The sequence below is a fragment of the Belonocnema kinseyi genome, chromosome 9 (genome assembly GCF_010883055.1).
Source record: "Belonocnema kinseyi isolate 2016_QV_RU_SX_M_011 chromosome 9, B_treatae_v1, whole genome shotgun sequence".
Taxonomy (NCBI): Eukaryota; Metazoa; Arthropoda; class Insecta; order Hymenoptera; family Cynipidae; genus Belonocnema; species Belonocnema kinseyi.
The window spans coordinates 84,931,703-84,949,740 of record NC_046665.1 but is presented as its reverse complement, the minus strand read 5'-3'; the positions used below and the strand labels follow the sequence as shown (position 1 = coordinate 84,949,740).

General features: G+C 30.2%; 1 protein-coding gene across 4 annotated transcripts in view; it reads left to right on the top strand.

Moving 5' to 3' along the window:
* LOC117179386 overlaps positions 1–18,038 on the top strand; it is a 95,219-nt gene that overhangs the window by 76,990 nt on the left and 191 nt on the right. For 3 of the 4 annotated variants that reach the window (XM_033371120.1, XM_033371119.1, XM_033371118.1), the window contains one exon: positions 7,553–8,328. In XM_033371120.1, coding sequence (XP_033227011.1) covers positions 7,553–7,619 — 67 coding nt within the window. In that variant the 3' untranslated portion in view covers positions 7,620–8,328. Of the gene's footprint in view, positions 1–7,552; positions 8,329–18,038 lie in introns of those variants that run through there. The other variant, XR_004467915.1, reaches the window with a different exon arrangement.

The following is an 18,038-nucleotide window of genomic DNA, read 5'->3' as shown; positions in this document are numbered from 1 at the left end:
AGAATTACGAGAAACTATGCGCGTCAGGAAACTAGATATTTTAAGCGTGCCTGAAACCAAGAAACAGGGATGCGAAAGTAGAGACATCGAAAACGGGGTGTTGAAAGGCGTATTTGAGATATGCTGAGGAATAGATAGTGAATCACATGGTAGGCAAGGAGTAGGTCTGATTTTGAATGAAAGAGCGAAGCAGCCTCTCGGAGATCATTACGTCGTATCTGCCAGACTGCTGTGGGCTAGAATGAAAGTAGGAATCAGAAGATTATTCATCATCGCATGCTACGCGCCAGTTGATTGTGGTCCCAGAGAAGTAAAAAACGCCTCCTGGGACACTTTAAATGACACAATAAACATTTGCGATCATGGTGAAAGAATAATCTGCTAGGAGATATGAATGGATGGGTGGGTATCCAAAATCAAGATACAGAAAGAGTACTAGATATTTTTGGGGATCCAAGAACAAACTACAACGGAGATAAACGAATACTTCGTTTAGGCATAAAATGATCCATGTGTACACTTGGTCCAAAGGAAATAGCCACAGTATAATTGACTTTGTTATTGCGGATGAAAGACTGATAAACCTGGTGAAAGGTACAAGGGCCATGAGGGGTTCTGAATGCAATACTGATCATTACCTTCTGATCTCCACAATTAACTTAGGTCGGGGATGGAGAAAAAGGAGAACCAAGAAAATAAAAGAAACGCGAATCAAAATTGAGAACCTACAGAAATCGGATGTGCGAATAGATTTCCAAAATAAGATAATTGCAAACCTCGCAGGTCTGAGCGATGAGGAAAGAAATATAGACGTATAAATGATTACAGACACAAAAAGAGGATAATAAAACGATTAATTAAGGAAATTAAAGAAAAAACTAGAACAGAAGAAGAGAAGAAAATACAAAACGACTTTTAAGGAAGCAAGAAACTGCTTTATAAAAAAAAATGAAGGGAAATAAAAGTACAGAATTTGTGAACATGAGAAATAGTAACGAGGAAATGCTATAAGATGCAGATGGGATACTACACGCTCTCAGAAAATATTTTAGGGGACAATTCGGAGATGAAGCTATAGGACATTACAACTGCGACGTAGAACATGATGTAGAAAAAGCGATTATCGTACCAATATACAAAAGAAAGGGAAATAAAATCGACTGACATAATTACAGAGGGTTCAGGTTATAAAGTACCGCAAGTAAAATATAATCAAAAATACTTATTCGTAGCGTAATGAAAATAACAGAAGAAAGAATTTGGGGAGTCCAAAGTGGGCTTATTCCAGGAATAAACTATAAATAAATAAAATAAAATATATAGAATATATAAAATAAAATAAATAGAATAAAATCAAAGTTTTCTGTGCATTTGTTGACCTAGAAAAAGCTTTTAACAAGGTAGATAGAAGTAAACTTTGGGAAGCCCTGAAAGAGTACGGAGTCAATGAATGGCTCCTACAAGTTATAAAAACAATATATCCCGATCGGGAATCCTGGTCGGGACCAGGCCGCGCATGAAACACACGCCCAGATCGGGGCCAGGTCGGGACACCCGATTGGGAAACCCGATCGGTGTCCGATCGGTACACGATGAGTCTCATTATAATCCATTCATGAATTTCACAAATGGAGTTTTAATATAAGTAAACACGAAACTATCGAATAGTCCTCTCCTTTCGAAGACCACCTTAATATTTTGAATTTCCAATTAAGTTATTTTAAGTTAAAATTAACGTACTACAGGCACGAAAAGAACAGGTTTCAGAATACAAAACTGAATTATGCTTTTGAAAATCGTAATATTATTGTGGATGGTATCAGTTTCGAGGAAAGGGTTTGTTTTGTATGAAAAAAACAGATGATAACCAGAAATATTTTAAGCAACAATTTTAATTTCTTGAAAAAATGTTGTCTATGAAACTTTTTAACAAATTAGAAAGTTTTTTCGCAGAAAGATTCCCTACAACTTGACATTTTCGAATGCTGTCAAAGAAAATCGTCGGAAAATAAGCTATGATTTACGATCTATTAACATTTTACTGCAAATAAATTCAATTTTCTGTCAATTGCATTACTTCTTGAAAAGTTCAAGAAGGTGGTTGTAGATAATTTTTTGCCAAAAAAATGCGCCATCATTTATTAGATCGTTTTATTTTATTTAATCGGTTAAGAAGAAATATAGACCAAACAACTTTTAAACAAAAATGAAAATTTTTGAATTAAATATTTCTGGTGGTTTTAAATATTATTTACAGAATATGCATTTAATTAATTTTTATTATTATTAATTCATTTCGACCTAATGCACATTTTTATAAGTTGAAATTGCATTGTTTATAATAAAAAAGAAAAAAACTTCGTTTATCATTTTAAACTTCGCGCGGATGCAATTGGATGCCGAATGCGACGCATGCGCAGTTGAGTAACTAATTCTTGCTGGAATGTTGTGAAAATTTGTCCTTAATGTATTTCTGTATTAAATTTGTTATTAATACAGAAACAAAATATCAATAACATAATCGATTGTATCACATATTTTACTCTTATAATTTAAAAACATTACAATTTTTTGCATACTGCAATTCATTTCTTGTCAATAGATTTGATGATTCTAACTCTACATTAAATCGAAAAACCTAGAGTTCTTTAATAATAATTGAAAACAAAAGAACTTAATCAATTTCATCATATAATAATATTTGACTCATTTGACGGTAAATATACTAATTTTACGTCAAATAATTTAATTAATTATTAATTTATTTGAGGTTAGGTTTCAATGAGCCCGCAGAGTGTAATGAATTACTCTCATCTTCCTCGCACAGGTTTCGAGGTCTACTGACTGGTGTTTGGTGCCTATGAACACGTGGCTTACTAGCCTTATGCATTTATAAACATTGCTAGAATATTTTAAACGAGTATTATGTATCCAAATTTCACTGCACTACCAGAAAAAAACAAGCAGCACTAGTTCTTCGAGCGCATGGAGATGGCGTTTCAGTAGGAAATCGGTCTGGCCCGGTCGGGCCCAGGTATGGGCCACACGGTTCTACCGATTAGGGCCAGATCGGTTTCACGTTTGAAATCGGGCGATTTCTGCACGGGATACAGGTAGATAAGCGAGTGTAAGGGTAAATAGGAAATTGAGTGCCTGTTTCGTTATTATTCAAGGAGTTAGGCAAGGATGCGTTATATCTTCATGGTCATTTACATCATTCATGGACAAGTGTTCAAAAATGGCTCTTTTCGACAAAGAAGGTGTGGATCTCGAAACAATAAGGGTACGTGAGTTAGCGTTAGCAGATCGTAAGGTTGTTATGGCAGAGTCAATCGAAGACTTGCAAAGAATGTGGAATAAACTGAATGCAATCATGAAGAGCATGGGTCTCAAAATTAACGCAAATAGAACAAAAACTACTGTGTTCGAAGGAAAGAGTGAGAAAATACTATGCAATTTTGTATTAAATGATGAGAGAATTGAACAAGTTGATAAGTTCGTTTACCTTAGTAGCTTATTTACTAGGGATGGGAAGATATAGAAGGAGTTAGATAGACGCAGTAACGAAGTTAAGAAGGTTATTGGTAGAGCAGGTCCTCTTATCAGAAGTAAAAATATACCAAAGAAAGCTAAAATGGCAATACATAATTCTATATTTGTACCGACTCTAAAAAATGTTATATCCCTTCCTCACATTACTCCTTTTCCCACCGAGTGAGTCACGCCTACCCCAAAAGGGTTAGACGCTCGGACTTCATCTCAGAGGTCCGGGGTTCGATCCCTGAGATGGTAGCTCTGGAAATTTTTCTATGTACCTTTACCGAGGTTCTGGTGGTTCGGAACCCATATTAAGCTGTAGGTCCCCCCATCGTTTACTTGACTGCAACCCAGTCCTTCAATGATGGGGTAAAACCCAGGCTTTGTCTAATATGTCGGGGCACTGCTCTCATCAGATCACTTTATTATATTATAAAAATACGTCCGTGACTGATGATGTATACCGGGACAGCCCCGTGTTAAATAATAAAAAATAAAATCCAACTCTAACCAAAAATGGCTTCGACATGTTGGACAGTAACCATCTTGAGCCTGTGACAAAAATTAATTATATAATAATTCATTTCAAAAGCTGCTTTGTGACATCAATCAATTGCTGCAGTTTCTGGGCAGAACTAGCGTACAGCTTCAGGTCATCCATGTAAAGAAGATGGGTCACTTGATGCACATAAAGGTCGAGCATATTTTCTAGCATATTCTCATGCTATCATTTAAATTTAGTGTCCTTTTCAATTTGGAGCGATACATTTTTCTGCGAAATTAATATAATATAATTAGTATTATTAAAGGTAGAAAATACGATTTTTAAAATCCTAATTCAAAATGCTCATAAGTGCTCATTCAATTATCAAAGCACATAAAGGTCGAGCATATTTTCGAACATATTATCATGCTCAGGAGAGCCACCACTTTCTTCTATCTTATCATTTAAATTTAGCGTCGTTTCCAATTTGAAGTCATACATTTTCCCGTGTTATTAAAATAAATTTTTCTCATTTTTCGGAGCACTGAAACTCTTCAGAACACTAGTTTAAAAAAAAAATTTAATTCAGAAAATAATTTGTTTCATGATCTTTGACCATTACAAATAAGTGGAAAATATACAGTAATTAACATATCATTTGATAAATGCAAGCAGAGAGTGCCATGCAGAAACAACGACGATTACAATTATAAGATGAGAATTAAAACAATATTGTAACGCATACAGTGACACTTACAGCCCTAAGATTCCATTATAAATGTTCGAAGACGCAAAATTTTAGAGTTAAGAGGGCCCCATAAATCGTTCTTATGAAATAATTAGGTATCACGTGACTCGAAAGGGAAATTTGAGTAAGTGCAAATCAGAAGATTATGATCTCATTGCGATGTTACGTTTATCCGGGCGAGAATTTCGAGTAAATTTTCTAGACCTTGGAGCGAAACTCACGTCCGATATCGTGAACATGAACATGGTCGATGAAACCTTGACCCTCAAAGCTGAAAACAACAGGAACTATTTCGAGGCAACTTGAACAAGAAAAGCGACAAAATGAAATTTCACGATCAATGTCTCGTGAATTAATAATGATTCTAGTTTTCATAGAAATTCAACACGTCATCGAGGACTAATTACTCTCTAAATTTTTGAGCTACTTTTCCTCGAGAACTGAGATCAATTCTAAACGTTCTCCAAATGTTGGAAATCTTAAAACTTGGGATGTACAAAATAAATCGCATTGCAGGGCTTAGAGCATACGATTTTTTCTCGATTTTTCTAAATGCTCTTTTTTATACACTCCTTTTGCCTTTCTCTTTACCTCTTTTTTTAAAGAATTCCTCTTTTCTCCCTTGTTTTCAAGAAACTCCCCTTTTCCACTTTTTTACTTTTTCTAATTTTTTTCACTGAAATGCAAACTAAACTAATAGAGCCTAATAAACAATTCCGACTATTCTTGTTTGGAAGTTCATTTTTTTTTTTGTTGAAAATTCACTGATTTCGATGAAAATTTAAGTATTTTGTTGAAAATTCATTTTTTCCGAAAATGTTTTTTTTTTCAACATTTGCCTTTTTGAATTAAAAATTCAACATTGTTGATAGAAAATTCTTCTTTTATATCAAAAACTTGATATTTTTTGGCTAAAAATTAACTCTTTTAATGAGTATTTAACTGCATTCAAAAAAATTCGCCTTTATGGCATGGAAATTCAACCGTTTGTTTAAAAATACATGAGTTTTGTTGTAAATTCGTCTTTTTTTGGTTTTGAAAGTTTAACTATTTCGTTCTAAATGCTACTACTTGGTTAAAAATTTATCTTTCTTGGTTAAAATCGATGTATTTGTTAGAAATTCGACTTTTCAGGCTGATGATTTAACTTTCTTCTTCAATTTTTTTCAAAAGTAATTTTTCTTAGTAAAAAATTCAACTGTTTTGTTAAACATTTATCATTAAGAATTTTTTTATTGAAACATCAATTGAATTGCATGGTTTAGAGTTGAACTACTTTGCAAAAAATTCATTTTTTTGCTAAAGATTCATCAGGTTAGTTCAAAATTCTACTAATTCACAGAAAATTAAGTAAAAAAGGTAATCATGGCTTCAAAATTCAACAATACAATTTATGAAAATTCGTCTTTTTTGGTAGAACATTAACCTTCTTGTTCAAAATTTTATTTTTGCTGGTTGAAAATTTAACTATTTCGTATAAAATGATCTTTTTTTTGTTAATAGTTAAACTACTTTATTGAATATTAATTTTTGAAACTTCGTCTCTTTGGTTAAAAATTTAAATATTTTGTTCAAAATTCTTTTTTTTTTGTATATTGAAAATTTTTTTTTTAAGTTTAACGATTCCATTTTTGATTGAAAAGCTGTCTTTGTGGCTTAAAAGTCAATTGTTTTCTAAGACAATCGACCTTTTATCTTGAAAACTGAAGTATCTTATTGAAAACATTTCTTTTTTGGTACAAAATTCAGCTATTTGGTTAAAAATGCAATCGTTTTGTTTAAAGTTTAATTATGGTAGAAAGATCATCTGTTTTGATTTAAAATGAATTTTGTTGTTGAAAACTCCTAATTTAGGGTTTAAAATTTAACTGTTCTATAGGAAATTTGTATTTGTTGGAATACAAATTTCATTACCACATGGATTTTTTTTTCTTTTTTGACTAAAAAATATTTTTTGGTTGCAAATTCAACTATGTTGTTGAAAATTTGTCATTTCGGTTTGAAAATTCATCCCTTTTGGTTGAAAATTTGTATTATCGGGTTGAAATGTATATTTTAAGATTGCGAATTCCATTGTTTTGTAAAAAATTCGTGTTTGTTTTTTTAATAAAAGTTCAAAAATTTTCTTGAATTTTTTTGCTTTCTGCATACAAAATCTTTTTTTGGTCGAAAAATCAACTAGTTGACTTTTTTTTTAATTCAACTGTTTAATGGAAAATTCATCCTTCTTGGTTAAAAATTACCCCTCTTTTTGTAAATTCAACAGTCTTCTAAAAAATTCGCCTCTTTTATTTGAAAATTTATCTATTTGATTGCAAATGCGACTTTTTTGGTTGAACTGTATTTTTTTTTAAATTGGACTGTTTGATTAAAGATTCATATTTCTTCGTTGAACATTATTTTTGTTTTGTTTTGAAAATTCATCTTTCCGGGTTAAAAAGTTTTCTTATCAATCCGACTATTTAGCTTGAAAACTCAACTCTTTTGTTCAAATTTAATTTTTGTTGTTGTTGAAAATTGATCTTGAAAATTCAACTATTTTGTTGTTAACTGCAATATATTTCGATTTAAAATCTTATTTAAAATCTATTATTCCCCTATATTCTTGAAAAATCATTCTATTTTCCTTCTTTTGAGAGCGTTTTTTGCTGTAAAGTCTGAATATCTGACAATTCAAAATATATGTGGAAGTCTATATATTTATATTATATTTTATTATCAATATTAATTTAAGATTAGTAATTTTGTAAATTTTATTATATAATTAAAATCTCTAATTACAGGGAACCAGATCGTGCAGTCTTCGTTCCATTTAAGAAGGTCGTGTTAGCCTGGTGCACCAACACCTGACCCGGAGCAACAACGACCAATCCGCCTCGAATCCTGTTATCTAAATTCACGAAGTGAAGCTCGATAGAGGTACAGTTAAGTATCGAGTGGGGTTTCTATTTCGCGTGATTTTCATTTGTTAAGCTACTAGATTCATTCGTTGCAAGAAGAACAAATCGATAAATCTCTGAGCAGATTGACAGAGAGCATTCTTAATACCTTACCGACATCGAAAGCATTCCACACTTGAAGTGATTCTTGCCCGTGCTAGCTTTCTTAAATATTTTCGAAGGGCCCCGATAACGTCACAAAATAATATTGCGCAATTGTGAGAGACAAATGTGCGTAAACTACTTCAAGGTTACTTATGATCTCAATTAAGCCTTTCGCGTAAACACTGCATGAAGTTTATATTTTTATCTTTCCTTGCATTTTCTGCAGCGTCACATAGTCATGAGAAAAACAAGGATGATTTATTGTTTTCTAATAGATAATGACATTCTGGAAACTTAGCACGGATACGAACCACTTCAGTTGGGAGACGGACTTGATATCAATAAGGTAGAAATTTGTATTTAGAACACCCTCTGCCTATCTACTTCGCTTACAACAATTTAAAATGCTGAATCTTAATATTTTCAAAGCTTTAATCCAAAGATCTAGCCATTCCAAAAGACTTTGAAATCTCAAACTTATTAAATTAAAAAGAAAAAAAAAAGAAAAAAAGGAACATAGATGAAATATATACATTTTGTAATTTACAAGCCAGATTAGGGTAGCATTTGCGGCCCAATAAAAATGCAAATTGCTGTTGAGGTGATAATAAGACTTTGATAACTGGATAGCTGATCAGGACACGAGGCCAGCAGCCGCCGAAATTAGCTTGATGAAAAAACCCCGAGTTTTACGGGATTCGGTTTGATTAACCGTCCCAAACATTTTAATGACAGGCTCCTTACACACTAAAGTGGCCCAAAAAAATATATTTTTCGCGTCCTCGTGTCATACCCATATTTACTTTCATTGGGTTTAAAAATAATTAACCCATTAAGCTCTGACGGGACGCATTTTTCCATTTATTTTAGCCTTCTTAAGTTTAATGAAAACTGTCAGAAAAAAATTTTAATAGATCAATATCTACGTAGAATTTCACGTACTTCCCGAATCTGCCATTGGTTTTAGAGAAAACCGTAATCTGAATAGGTTATGTTCGTTTTTTTAGCAACAATTCGTGTTACAAATAATTTTTTTTTTCTAAATAGATGCTTTTGGATCGAAATCAAAGACGAATGTGTTCGAAAAGTAAGTATATCACGTCCTCGAATCTTTTTCTTTCGTGTTTAAGTGACTCCACTTAGAAAATGAAATTGTAACTATTCAAAATGGGGTCTCAAAGTTAAAAAATATAAACGATATAGTAGTTTTTGCACATAAAAATCGATTTCTCACTCATGATAATGTATACTAAGGGGGTTTGAAGGTCGCTGATTATAAATCCGAGATAAAATTTGACAAACTCAAATTAACGGCGAAAAAATTTAATTACGCTTATTGGTATGATAATGTATACTTAGGGGTTTTGAAGGTCGCTGATTACGAATCCGAGATCAAATTTTACATATTCAAAATGGCGGATCCAAAATGGCGGCAAAAAATTTAATTACGTTTATTGGTATGATAATGTATACTTAGGGGTTTTGGAGGTCGCTGATTACGAATCCGAAATCAAATTTGACATATTAAAAATGGTGGAACTAAAATGGCGACCAAAAAAATTTAATCACGCGTATTGGTATGATAATGTATACATATCATATTCGTTGATTATTATTCCACAATAATTTTTATTTGCAAGAAAATCTGTCAACCGACAACAAAAGTTTTTTGTTTTATTATTCTACTTTTTTATACAACTTTTTGGATTCAGTATTAAAAATGTGTAATTAAATTTTTTGGCCGCCATTTTGAATTTATCAAATTTGATCTCAGATTCATAATCAACAAACTCCTAAACCCCCTTCTACAAATTTTCACGTAAATATGTGAAAAATTGATTTTTATGTGCAAAAACTACTATAACGTCTGAAATTTTTAACTTTGAGACGCCATTTTGAAGAGTTATAATTTGATTTTCTACGTGGAATCACTTGGTCACGAAAGAAAAAGATTCGAGGACGCGATATATTTACTTTTCGAACACATTCGTCTTTGATTTCGATCCGAAGGCATCGATTTAGAAGAAAAAAATTTCTTTGTAACACGAATTTTCGCAAAAAAACTAACATAACCTATTCAGATTATGTTTTTCTCTAAAACCAATGACAGATTCGGAAAAATCGTGAAATTCTACGTTGATATTGATCTAATTAAAAATTTTTTCTGACAGTTTTCATTGAACTTAGTAGGCTGAAAAAAATGAAAAATGCGTCCCGTCAGGTCTTAATGGGTTAAGCAATTTATCTGAAATTAAAAAAAAAAATGTTTCAACCGTGTTCCAAGGCCTTGAAACGCTAACAGGTGTTCATTTATTTTTTGTTTCAAAAATGACAAAGGAGTGACGAAAAAGCAACAATTATTATTAATAATTTAAAAATAATATTTCAAATTTATTAATATTTCTTTACAAGGATGGGAAGCAATGGGGAAATTAGGGGTGAAGTAATAGGAGTGGCAAAGGAAAATTAGTGGAGGGGTACTTTAGTGGAAGTGCGGAGAGGGAAAAAAGGGAAAATGAGGGTAGAAACGTAAGTCAAGTGAGAAGAGAGAAAGTAGGTGAATGTAGAGGGAATAATGCGTTAGTGAGGGAAATCAGGGAAAATCAGGGGAAGTGAATGAAAGTAAGTGAAAGGGAAATTAAGAGTCTATGAGTAGGGGAAATGAGGGGGAATGAGGAGAAATAAGTTTGAATTAGGGGAGGTAAAATATAAGAAGAAGTAGGGAAATTCCTTGGAAATGAGGGAGAGGGAGCAGAGTTGAAGTACGGAGATTGAGGAAAAATTTGTGGAGGAAAGTACGGGGAACTAGTAGTGGGGGGCTAGAGGGTGGGGGTAGTTGGTATAATGAGAGCAAATAGGGGGAGTATAGGCAATTATGGGAGGGGAAGAGGTTGAAGTGAGTGGGAATGAGGGGCAGAAAGTAAGGGAACCTATGGCTGATTAGAGCAAATGAGGGGAGGACAAGTACGGAAAATTTGGGAAAGGGGTAACGAGGGGAGGAGTAGACGTTGGAGTGAAAAGAAATGAGGGATCAGACGTAAAGAAAATTATGAGAAATGAGTTTAGGGGAAATTAGGAGAAATTAAGCGGGTGTGGTGGAAATAAGGGGAAAAAGGATCGGGGAATTGGGTAACCGAGGGGGAACAGGGGAAATAATGAGAGAGGAAAGAGGCTGGCCAGTAGGGAAAGTAAAATGGAAAGTAAAGTAAATGGTGGGAATAGTAATATTCTGAATAAAATGAAAGTAAAATTATTTTTAGAATCATAATTATTGCTTGTATGTAAATCATTTGTCATTTTTACAAACACATTTTTTTGGCTACTCTAACACTGGGTAACAGTAACAGAACTTGATCAATATCGGGGAAAACAGGGATAAAAGCAGCATCAATTTTCGAGATGAATTTCGAAAAAAACAAACACAAGGACGATTTTTCGTTCATAAATAAACCAGTTGCAAGTTCGGTTTAGCTTTGATAATCAAATCTATCGATTAGGTTATTTATCGTTTATAGATGTTACGCAAGAGAGGCTATAGTTGGGAAACGTGTCACGATTCGAATCCGGTCTCGACATTATCAATTTTCAGTACATTTTGCTTTGAATTAATCTTTTTCTTCTGGCATAACATTTTATGTATATTTTTTCAATCTGAAATTACTTTCAGAAAGTTACATCTTTTATCTTTTTACAATTTTTTCTTTTGGTAGGAAAGTAATGCCATTAATTTTCTATTATTTAAAAAAATTGGTTAGAAGTTTCGCTCAGCCGTTTTAGGTCTGAAAATAAGTTTTCGATTTAAAAAAATAGAAACTTAAGGTTGTAAAATTATATCACCTCCAGAAAGTATTTGTTATTTATTGAGAAATAATCATTAAATTTCAGTACAACTACTGATTTGAAATGGCCCTAAAAAATAAATAACTGAATTAAGTACGTTTGTACATGAATGTACATGATTTTAGTCGATTATTATTCACTAATTCTGTTCACTCCCTGGCCCATTTTTCTGAATTCAATAAAATTTTGTTGCATTTAAATAAATTCGTTCAATTCACTTGTATTATTTTTTATTCATCTTAAATTCGTTTGAATTTAATGACATATTGTTAATTTCCTTTCAATTGTTCTGAATTCACTCTAATGTTACTGAAATATGTGGAATGTTTGGGATTTTTGTAATTTATATCAATTCATTTCAATTAATTTTGCAGGTATCATACATTTTTCATAATCTGTTCTGAATTCTATTAAATTCTACTGATTTTTTAAAATTCTCCATTGATTCTTACGGCTGCACATTAGTTCTTTTAAATTCACTGCAAGTCTTAAAATTAACTCAATTCTAATCAATTAAAGGGATTTTTTATTTCTTAAGTTTTCTTGAATTCATCTTCATATTTTTTGGATTTTCGATTTTGTTAAATCACCCTAAAGTCTTTTAAATTCACTTTGAATTGTTGTCAATTTCATAAGACTTATATCCAAACCAGTTTATCTGAATTCAATGGAATTTAAAAATTATGTTATATTCCCTTGAATTATTTTTAAATCACCCTAAATTATTTTTAATTCATCTTAGATTTGAATAAATTTGATCGAAGTCTCTTGAATTCTTCTAATTTACCTCAATTGTTACTGACATCAATGAAATATTTTGAATTTTTTCAATTTATTTGGAATTCACCCTGAAACCTTAATAATTTAGCCAATTTTGATGAAAATTCTGTGTAGCCTTATTTTCGTAACTTCAATGGAAATTTTTTATTTTTTAAAATTTTCACCAATTCACTCAAATTTATATAAATTTTATCAAAGGCTCCCGAATTCTCTGGAATTTTTCTAAAATCAATCCCAATTGAATCAATCAATGGCAACTTCTAAATTTTTTCAATTAATTTAAATTTTTTTGAATTTTACTTGAGTTGTTTTAAATTCACATGAAATTCTTATAAATTTTATCGAAATGTTTTGAATTCAAAAGAAAATGATTTACATTACTAATGCACAATCAGTAACTTTCAGTCAATTTTAGATATAAAATAAATTTTAAAGTACTACAGGAGTTTTTAAACTATTAAAAAATGTATATTTTTGTGCATTTCAAAATGGTATATTTCAAAAATCGAAAACTAAGAAAATTCATTTTTAAACCTAAAATGGTCTAACGGAATTTACTAAAAATCAAAGAAAATTCATGACACTATTTTTCCAGTAAAAGGAAGAACTTTAGGAGTTCCCCCTTCTTTGTTCGCGTCCTTTACCTTTCATCTAATCTCGTTTCGAGTCTCGTCTCGAATCTCGCCTTGAGTCTCATCACAAGCGTCATCTGGAATATCTGAAGCTTCGTCTCGATTCTCGAGGCTTATATCGAGTCTCGGATCTCATCTCGAGTCTCATACATTTTTATTTGTCACCCTGCATGTGATGCATCATCCTCTAAAATCAAAAAGTGCCAGAAAATCTAGAATGCTTAGTTTAAACTAAAAATGCTTCATTTCATTCGAAACTTTAGTTTTTAAATGTGGATAAAATGTCGAGTGAAATCCGGATCTAGTCACGATGGAGACAGACATGTTAAGGGAAAATTCTTAGCCCTGCTTACAGGTACACCGAGATTGAATTTTTGGGCTCAAGATGTAATTTAATGTACGTATCTATAATTGTATATCAAGATCCTTGAAGAATCAGCTGTATTTATGTAATTATATGTACCTATTTTTGAGGAAAACGCACTCCTACGCAGTTCACTTTTCTATTTAAAAAAGGATCAAGAATCATATCGAGAGGCTGTTTAACGAGGCGATCACGTTAAAATATTAAGAGGCTTTAAAAGATTGAAAAAAGTTCATTGCTCAAATTGTTTAAACAATAAGCAATATTGCAGTGGTCCTGATAATTTTTTTGAATTTTAATTTTGTTGGGCAATGTTCTTTTTTTGTTTATCTGTTAAAATTTGAATGTAAATACAAATATAAATGTACTACATCTACATCTTCAATTGGTTAAAGTATCGACGTGTTTGAATATGAACTGCTATATTATTTCTTCGATATTTTTTTATTTTTATTTTATTTTTGTACCATTTCGTACACGTGCCTTAATTAAAAACGTCGTCACTTAAAAAAAAAGAAATTAAATTTCTATTTACAACATTGAAGTTGCGACGTTTTTGTTGTGGCAATATTAGATTAGGAGTTTTTTTTAAATTATTGCGCCATATTTTAGGATCTCTTCCACGGAAAGACCTGTTATTAATGTGAATAATATCGGGTACCTGCATCTATGACAATTATATAATATCATCAAAGTATTATTTATCATTTGTGACAACTTTTAGTCGTACAAATTCTGTACAAAGACTAAATACTTCAAACCATGGCTTTATCAGTTAGAGTTGAAAAATCGACGCTCAGAACGTACTTAAGAATGATAGTTGCAAGAATTTAAATTCAGTTAGTTGTGCCAAAAATCAGATGATGATTCAAATAAAAGATATTAATCTTAATCAAAAAATTTTAAAACTGAAAAAAAATGTATTTTAACAATATTTTTTACAATTGAATTTTGTCTTAATACCACTTCTGATCAATTTTTGAAAAATGGTTGAATTTTAATGAATGATGACTTATTTTTTCGGGGAAAACATTCTCTATAACTCTATTTTCAATTTCGAAAAAGCTACTATAAGGGAAAATTCAATTATAAACAATTTACAAAAACTATTGTTAAAATAACTGTTTTCGTGAGTTTTAAACATCTTTCAGGAAACATGTTGGTTTTATTCATGAGACATGATTGATATTATAATTTTAATTTTTGAAATCAAAGAAAACTATTTTTTTTCAGAGATCTGATTTTCGTTACAATAGCTGCCTTAAGATCAAAAATTTGAGTCGTTTATGTGAGTGTTATTACTCAATTTTATTTTCGGTATTAGATCAGTATTTTATTATTTTCAACGTACTTGTGTATATTTTTAATTTTTATTATTAGATATTTTAATTCCTAGTTTTAAGAAATAACATTTTCGAATGATCTTCGCGAAGGCTGTACCTGTACTATAGATTTTTTTGAATCTCACAAAGCTTTGCATATATAAGCTATTATTGTACCTTTTTCGTACTGGATTTCTGAAAAAGTAAACCTGACATTTTATCATTATTAAGTTAGAAATCAATTTAATTTATGATACTAGAGATGCATTCAGGGTTGAATATTAAAAAGTTTGGAATATTCGATTAAAAAATTATTTAAAAAGGAATATCAGGGATCGAATCGTGCGACTCTTTTTTTAAAAATGCGGCTAATCTTGTCTCGAATCTCGTTTTCAGTCTTAATGATTTTGAATTAAAAATTCCTCCTTTGGGTTAGAAAAGTTATGTTTTTTTATGGAAAATTAATCTCTTTTGTTGAAAATGTTAGTGTCTTCTGCAAAAACCAATTTTTTAGTTTTGGTTTTAAATGCACCTGTCTATTTAAACAAATTTAATTTAACTATTTGTTTAAAAATTCATCTTTCTTGGTTGAAAACGATCTATTTGTTAAACATTTAACTTTTTAGGCTATTAATTCAACTGCCTTTTTCAAATTTTATTTTGTTGTTGAAATTCGACCATTTGGTTCAAAATTTAATTATTCTGCTCAAAATTAATTTTCTCCTTTTTTTGCAAAAATTCAACTGTTTTCTTGAGCATTTGTTTATTTTGAATAAATAATTCTTTCTTCTTTTTTTGTGTGCAAAAATTCAACTGTTTTCTTGAGCATTTGTCTATTTTGAATTAATAATTTGTTCTTATTGTTTGAAAAATCTTCCTTTTTTGTTGAATTCGGCTTTTTTTTATACTAAATTAAAATCTTTTTGGTTGAACTATCAGCTATTACATTTTTCGTTGAGAATTCACATTTTTTGCTTCAAAAATGAACTAGTTGTTGTAAAGTTAAACAATTTTTTTTAAACTAAACAATTTGCTATAAAATAAAACTTTTTGGTTCAAAATGAACTTTTTTGATTCAATATTCACCCATTTGGTTAATAATTCATCTTTTTTAGTTGAAAATTATCTCTTTTTTTAAATCTTCTTTTGGCCTTAAAAATTCAAATATTTATTTTTTAAATTCCACCATTTGGTTCAAAATGAAACTATAAGGCTACAATTTCAATTATTTTGTTAAAACTTCATCTTTCGGTTGAAAACTCGCTTTATTTGGTTAAAAATCCAATATATTTCGACTTTTTTTCCTTTTTTTCCATGAAAAAATCGTCCTATCTCCCCTGTTTTGATAGCATTTTGAGCTGTGAAGTCAGAATTATTAAAAAATAAATAATTTCGTATCCAAAGATTAAAATTTTTAATTTAAAGTAATTTTATGTTTACAATATTCAAAACTAATGTCTGATACTTCTTTTTTATTATCTTTGAAAATTTGATGAAACTGTTTTCAAAATTCGATGCGATTTAATTTTTTATTTTATGCGACTAATGCAACTTTGTATTACCTTTCTGGTCAATCCGAGAATAATGAACCCAAAATAGATAATAATTAATTAAAAGCGCAAATATACGTGAAATAATTAATTGTAACTTTTTTTAATAAGGCACTTTGAATTAAATTAAATAAATTATTCTACATACATTAGTATTTTAAATTATTGATTATCTATTGTAGATTAATTATTCACTGTAGAATGGGCTCTACTACATATAATTAAATTTTAAATCAGACTAGCATTCCAATACTCAAAATACTTAATATTCTTATAGGTAACTAACAAAAGATTAGTTTTAATGTTTTTTTCTCGCTTTTATTCATTATTGAAATGTCAGATTTACTTTTCAGCTACCCCGTTTCAGAAAATTACAAAAGTTATGTTGATTTTATTTTTAATACCATTTTAGTACAACAGTAATACATGTATAATTATATATTTTATTATTTTATTTTACGACGTTCAGTACAATATTATGTATGTGATTTAAGCCAAGGAACTTTTACCGGTAATGCGATCCCAATTACGAAATCGTTTACGATCCCAATTAAATTTTTACTCTTGAATCTCTTGACTTGTATACGATTTTTTCATGCGTATAACTGATGCAATACAATTTTAGAAAATACTATAACGGACTACATTATATAATAGAATTAATAAAAAACTCAATTATATTCAACATTTTAAAACTAATATATGATTCAAGATAGAGATTAATTCACCAAAAAGTATTTAACTATTTCAATAAGTGAAACTAATAGATTTAATTACTGATTCCAAAATTATATTTCTGATTTAAAGTGTTTATAAATAAATGTATTTTTATCAGTATTTGCTGATTGAAATTTCTAAAAAAGTATTTTAAATTTCTTATCTACGAAAAAATTGTATAGTTTTGAAAAATGCTGGAGAAAACCACGCTCTATAAAAAATAATTTTTTTTCTACATTCATTTTTATAGTTTATTTATTTAAATTTTAATAAAAGAGCATGTTATTGATAAATTTATAAATTACTGCGTATAAAATTATCCAATCGCAAACAGTGTATAATGTATATAAGCGTAAAAAATAAACGAAACCATAGATCTAGGTGGATAGGCTGTTGATCTGTAAGCGAATCGATTTTTAGATAGTCAAAAACCAACTCTCGCATACTCGAATTCGATTTTGGATTAATCTAATCCAAATTATCCTGGATTTAATAATTTAAAATACAAATATTTTTGATTGATTCAAAATCGAATTGAGACTTATGAGAAAAAGCTTCGCTTTGGACAGCCCGAGTTAAATGTCGAATTAGAAAAAAAAGATGATACGTAAACTGTAAATTTAAACAATATAAACAAATATAAATCATAGAAACCAATATTTAGCCACTAAAACTTTAAACTCTAAAAGCAATATTCTTCCAATACCTGCAGTGTTTGATGTAAGAATCAATAGTATCAAAAATCGAAAAAAAAAAATTAAAACAAAGTGTATAATGTTCTCTTTATCCAAATAGTTGATCTGAGAAAATTGAGAATCAGAAATTAAAGATTTGGGACGAATATCAAGAAATTGTTCCTCTGGAGAGGTTTTTTATTCGTTAACTGTAAATGTTGATCGGAAAGGTTTATCAAAATATTAAGAAAAACGAGTTAAACTTTGTGGAGAAAAAATTTATTTTGAACGACTGTTACGGCGAATGACCATATTTCTAAATTATAATCAGTTTCTTGTAAGCGAA